At 43.6% G+C, this 6195-nt stretch overlaps 1 protein-coding gene across 1 annotated transcript; it reads left to right on the top strand.

Moving 5' to 3' along the window:
• Positions 1 to 672: 672 nt before the first annotated feature.
• On the top strand, positions 673 to 5762 carry LOC138970383 (uncharacterized). Its single transcript, XM_070342837.1, has 5 exons — positions 673 to 830; positions 1645 to 1743; positions 2059 to 2281; positions 3435 to 3491; positions 5602 to 5762. The coding sequence occupies exons 2-5, from the start codon at positions 1645 to 1647 to the stop codon at positions 5646 to 5648; spliced, it is 426 nt and encodes a 141-aa protein (XP_070198938.1). The 5' UTR covers positions 673 to 830; the 3' UTR covers positions 5649 to 5762.
• Positions 5763 to 6195: the final 433 nt, after the last annotated feature.

The raw sequence follows: 6195 nt of genomic DNA, 5'->3' as shown, positions 1-6195 counted from the left end.
CTGTTTGTCAGTTGATGACTGTTTTTTTTAGTGTTAATCTTTTGCTTTGATGCCGACAGCTTGACTAAATCTTTTTATATCGCTTCACACAACTTGTGTGTAGTTATTGTAAGTCTTGGCTCGAAAATCGCGATTTTTCTGAGTAAATTCTGTGAAAACGACATCACACTGAAACTTCATTTTTTATGTCAAGCCTCTCGACAGTCAATATTTTGACGGCATAATATTGTATTGAACGCCATGTCGCCAGGAACCTGGAGTCTAAATAATAATTGAACAGCCCTCGTACGGTAGTACAGTAGACTGTCGGCATCAACAATCTTCGTTTAATAGAGCATGCTGAATTCGAAAACGGCATGCCTCCAGCGACAGCAGCTATAAGTTAGGAAACTAGCTGTAAATAAACGACTTAATATGAGGAGAGTCCCGGATACTGTACCCTCGTTAGGTGCGTAGGAATATTTGTCAACCCGTTCGCCTGCGCGAATCACTCCACGTAAAACACGAAGAATGTCAGAAAAGTGTCGAAGCACTATCATTTTGAGTTGGGAGCCAAAGTACTCGTTTGTTGGACACAATGACTGCAAGACGATCTGTATTTTTCATTTCACTTCGACGGCGTGATAACATCATCAGCTCATTATTCGTGTATTCAGCAAACGATACATTTTCTTTGACAGACTCGTGCATCACTGTATCTCGCCCACAGACGCTGGATATTGTCGATGGTATATAAGTCACCTTCCAACGAACATCACGGCAGAGTCGAGAAGAGGAACCAAAGCGAGTCACCTTCCCGTGTGTAGAAAACTCAAGAGCAACCTTCCAAGGTACGGAAACTTTATTCTTTAAATAAATCACGATAGACGCTTTTTTTGGTTTAAAGTACCCACATAAATTCACGGCAAATTCGAGCAAAGGAACGAAAGCGATTCACCGTCCCGTGTACGCCTGTGATAATAGCTTTTCTGTGATACATTTCCTCACTGAATGCAATGATTTATATGATTTGCGAGTGAAGTATTTTGACTCCTCTATTTTGAAACAGATTTTTATGGAGACCAGCTCTACAGCTCTCTTTGGATTTTTAAGGGAGTCTGGCCTTTATTTTAAGATTTGAATTTTAAAGTTCATTGACACGTAGGGTTTTGACTTAACTTTTGTGTTCCCTTCGGGTAACGTTCATGACTTTGTTTTTTGACTTGTTTTTTTTAAATTGGTTTAACTTAAATTTGTGCAATGTTATACTTGTGGGGTCCTGATTTGGCCTAAATGGCAACAGTTAACTAACTAACCGTCCCGTGTGCAGAAAATTCAGACGCAACCTTCCAAGGTACAGACACTTTATTCTTTAAATAAATCACGATAGACGCTTTTGTTTTGTTTAAAGTACTAACATTAATTCAAGTTTGATTTCGTATACTTCTTGTTTTATCTTCAGGGCACCTTTTTCCAGTATGATACGTCTGATTTTGTTTGTTTGTTTGTGTAACGCCCAGCCGACCACGAAGAGCCATTATGATACGTCTGATATCAAGGATTATACTATAGAGATGTAAGGTGGCTATAAGGATGAATAGGTTTCATAACATATTTCGTTTTTATTTTCTGTGCTGATATAACATTTCGTTTTCTTTTCTCCAGATGCATAAGTCCATTCTGGTAGCCCTGGTCATCTGTGCTGTGCTCATAGTGGACAGCCATGGATGGAGAGTCCGATTCCGAGGCAGGAAGATCAGAAGGGTGAGAGAGAGAGAGAGAGAGAGAGAGAGAGAGAGAGAGAGAGAGAGAGAGACAGACAGACAGACAGACACAGACAGAAAGAAATAGACAAACAGAGAGAGATGGAAAGAGAGAAAATTGTCTAATTATCGTTTGGATTTCTTTGAACTGACCGGAGCGATGTCCAAAATGTCACTCTGTACATTATCCGGGAGACAAGCTTCCAGCAACAATCCTATCACACAATGACTCGAAACAACTTCAACAAAGTCACTCACTCTCCACAACATGTTTAGAATAACTGAGCAAACTTTACGTCTGTCCGTCGGTCCGCAGTACCTTGGGGAAGCAGCCAAGAAGTACGTAGCCCTAAAGGTGGTTACAGCGGCAGCAGCAGCAGTGGGCAAGCGAGCCGCCCCGTGTCCGGAGCCCCTGACACCTGACCAGATGAACCAGATAGCCGCTGAACTACAGACGACCTGTCTCGGCCTGGGGGTCAATGTCGGCGTCACCGGTCTCAACCCGACACAGTTGGAGGCCATCTTCCAGGACAACGACGGTGAGTGGGTGGTGTGCGCACTGACAGAACAAATATGTGACCCTTCACCACGGAATGAGTCGCATGTCACTTTTGCATGATTTTCATATTTTACATTTTACTAAAGAGTTTTTTATGCACTATCCAGTGGTGAAACCCGTTTTAGAAAAGAGCAAAAACTGTTAGAGTTATAAGCCTGTGATTAAGGTGACCCTCACACTGTTACAAGACACTCCCCGGACTTATATTAAGCCTAGCGCAGAACCGCGCGATGTGACATGCGACTCATTTCGTGATGGAGGGTCACATAATATTGTGATAATAATACAACTTTCTTCTATAGCGCTATTCAGCGTCAGATAGCAGTCTAAGGACATCTTTCCGAAAAGAGTTTAACATTCAAATTCAACATTTCACACATATAACTAATTGAGACAGCTAAAAAGCACAGATCGCTGTCTTAAACACAACACTCACATAAAAGCACAAGGATGGGAGAAAAGAACGGTATGCTGTTCGAATGTCAATGTATTCATCTACCGCGTGATTAGACAGTTTGATTTTCCATGGGGCAGTGTCTGCCGTGGCCCGGATACCACCGACAACACCCCCCCCCCCCCCCCCAAATATTTTTATTTTTTTTAAACCCATCGCAAACTGAACTTAAAGTTAAGTCACAAAAAGTAAGTTCCGAAGGAATTAAGTCAAAAGGAGCTAGCCCTTGTACTGCTCTATATATCACTATAGACCAACATGTAAAGCATGAATATACGTCACTGTAACAGCCGAAGGGTTTTATAGAAAGGCCCAAACAGTCAGCTGTTCGGTGTTGCTTTGTCCAAAAGCCGATTTATATTTACAGGTGCCACCCACCCCCTCCCCTAGACTGAACTAAAACAGCGTCTAAAAGGATACATCCCCTTCAAGATATTTTCACTCCGACTGCAGTCAGGCTGTGGAAAGCAAATTGTTATTTTTGTCGTTGTTGGTCTTATCAAATGATGTGCCAATTTTCAGCCAATGCCGATGGAGTTCAAATGATGTGCCATTTTTCAGCCAACGCCGATGAAGTTCAAATGATGTGCCATTTTTCAGCCAATGCCGATGGAGTTCAAAATTATGTGCCATTTTACAGCCAATGCCGATGGAGTTCAAATTATGTGCCATTTTTCAGCCAATGCCGATGGAGTTCTGAAGGACACAGAGATCAGTGCGTTTTCTGAATCCATCCGTAAGTATTGCTTTTAACATTTTTCTCCTGTTACATTTCCTGCATCATGTGTCTTTTTTCCTGGATGGTGACTAGTTGGCTGTCTGGCTGGTTGGTTTACTGGCTCTCAATTAGCCTGTAACCAATATCCGCTTGTCTTTCATCTTATATTGCTCTCACTGTTCCGTTTTGTTCTGTCAGTTATCTGTTATCACTTTCCCTCATATGCTTTCTTTCTTGTCGGCTGTCCCGCTGCGTGGTTGGCGGTAAATTTGCCAGTACCCCTATACTACCAGATCTGCCTGTGTATTTTCTTCCATTACTTTCCGTGGTCTGTTTTTGTTCTTTCTGGCTGACTGTCTCTCGATGTGTCTGTACTGCTATGAGATCTGCTCGTTTCTGTACTGCTATGAGATCTGTTCGTGTCTGTACTGCTATGAGATCTGTTCGTGTCTGTACTGCAATGAGATCTGTTCGTTTCTGTGCTTCTATGAGATCTGTTCGTGTCTGTACTGCTATGAGATCTGCTCGTGTCTGTGCTTTTATGAGATCTGCTCGTGTCTGTGCTTTTATGAGATCTGCTCGTTTCTGTGCTTCTTTGAGATCTGCTCGTTTCTGTGCTTCTATGAGATCTGCTCGTTTCTGTGCTTCTATGAGATCTGCTCGTTTCTGTGCTTCTATGAGATCTGCTCGTTTCTGTGCTTCTATGAGATCTGCTCGTTTCTGTGCTTCTATGAGATCTGCTCGTTTATGTGCTTCTATGAGATCTGTTCGTGTCTGTACTGCTATGAGATCTGCTCGTTTCTGTGCTTCTATGAGATTTGCTCGTGTCTGTACTGCTATTAGTTCTGCTCGTTTCTGTGCTTCTATGAGATTTGCTCGTGTCTGTACTGCTATGAGATCTGCTCGTTTCTGTGCTTCTATGAGATCTGTTCGTTTCTGTGCTTCTTTGAGATCTGCTCGTTTCTGTGCTTCTATGAGATCTGTTCGTGTCTGTACTGCTATGAGATCTGCTCGTTTCTGTGCTTCTATGAGATCTGTTCGTGTCTGCTATGAGATCTGCTCGTTTCTGTGCTTCTATGAGATCTGTTCTTGTCTGTGCTTCTATGAGATCTGTTCGTGTCTGCACTGCTATGATATCTGTTCACTTCTGTGCTTGTATAAGATCTGATCGTGTCTGTGGTTCTATGACATCTGTTCGTGTCTGTGCTGCTATGAGATCTGTTCGTGTCTGTACTGTTATGAGATCTGCTCGTTTCTGTGCTTCTATTAGATCTGTTCGTGTCTGTGCTTCTATGAGATCTGATCGTGTCTGTGCTGCTATGAGATCTGTTTGTGTCTGTGCTTCTATGAGATCTGCTCGTTTCTGTACTGCTATGAGATCTGCTCGTGTCTGTACTGTTATGAGATCTGCTCGTTTCTGTGCTTCTATTAGATCTGTTCGTGTCTGTGCTTCTATGAGATCTGTTCGTGTCTGTGCTTCTATTAGATCTGTTCGTTTCTATACTGCTATGAGATCTGCTCGTGTCTGTGCTTTTATGAGATCTGCTCGTGTCTGTGCTTCTATTGTCTCCCTGTTATCTCCCCTGTTCTGTACTCCTTGCTGTACAGTTACCTCCCCTTGCAGGGGCGGATTTGGGGGGTGGTTAAAGGGGTTCCGGACCCCCTCCCCGGCTGTCCACAAAAAAAATTAATACTAACTTTAAAAGAAATAATGAGTTGATCATGTTTAAAATCAAGGATAAGCAATAAATTGTTCATAAAATAGCTAAAACTCTAGCTTCAGGGGGGCTTTGCCCCTCAGACCCCCCAACGGGGCCTTGCCCCTGTACCCCACAAGGGGTCTACCCCTGGACCCCAGGTTGTAACCCCCTCACCCCCCCCCTTTGGCTTAACTGCTCCGCCCCTGCCATTTCTCTGCATTTTCCTCCCTGCTAATCTTATCTTCTATGGTCTTCATGTTACTTCCTTGATACTAACTTCTTACGCACACAAACTCGCACGCGCACGCACAGACACACGCACGCACAGACACACACACACAAAAACGCACGCACACACACGCACGGACACACACAGACGCACGGACACACACACACACACACTAAGTATTACCCTGTCAATGTTTCAGAAACTGTGGAAGCGTGTGCAGCAGTGGAGGGGGCCAGGAAGAAGTGAACCAGTGGGACTGAATGACACGTGGAATTCGTTACCAACCAAAAACAAATCAAATGATCGACTGGAATCGTCAAAATGAATTAGACGCTTGGAAATAAAAGACGAGCCACTGAACCAATGCGTAGTTACACTGTGTGTGTGCGTGTGTGTGTGTGTGTGTGTGTGTGTGGGTATGTGTGTGTGTGTGCAGGTATATGTGTGTGTGGGAGGGGTGGGGTACGGGTATGTGTGTGGTGTGTGTGTGTATATGTATAGGTTACAACACGAGTGGTTTTTTATATGGCTTGTATTTCAGTCAAGACCCAGCGGATGAATATCATCGGGAGACACGAGCCTCTGGCGAGTGGCTCTCGATTGATATTCCCGCTGGGTCTTGACTGAAATACAAGCCATATAAAAAACCACGAGTGTTGTAATCTGTATATCCCATTCTACCATCAAACACAAAGTGTAGACTACTAGCGGCACTGTTGCGATCTGTGCAGGGTAAAACTGTTGCCAGCGAGACTTAGCCCTTTTGCAACCTTAACTAAGTGACCGTCGCTGA

The sequence above is a fragment of the Littorina saxatilis genome, linkage group LG7 (assembly GCF_037325665.1).
Source record: "Littorina saxatilis isolate snail1 linkage group LG7, US_GU_Lsax_2.0, whole genome shotgun sequence".
Lineage (NCBI taxonomy): Eukaryota > Metazoa > Mollusca > Gastropoda > Littorinimorpha > Littorinidae > Littorina > Littorina saxatilis.
The sequence above is the reverse complement of the archived record's forward strand: the minus strand, read 5'-3'. Positions and strand labels throughout refer to the sequence as shown.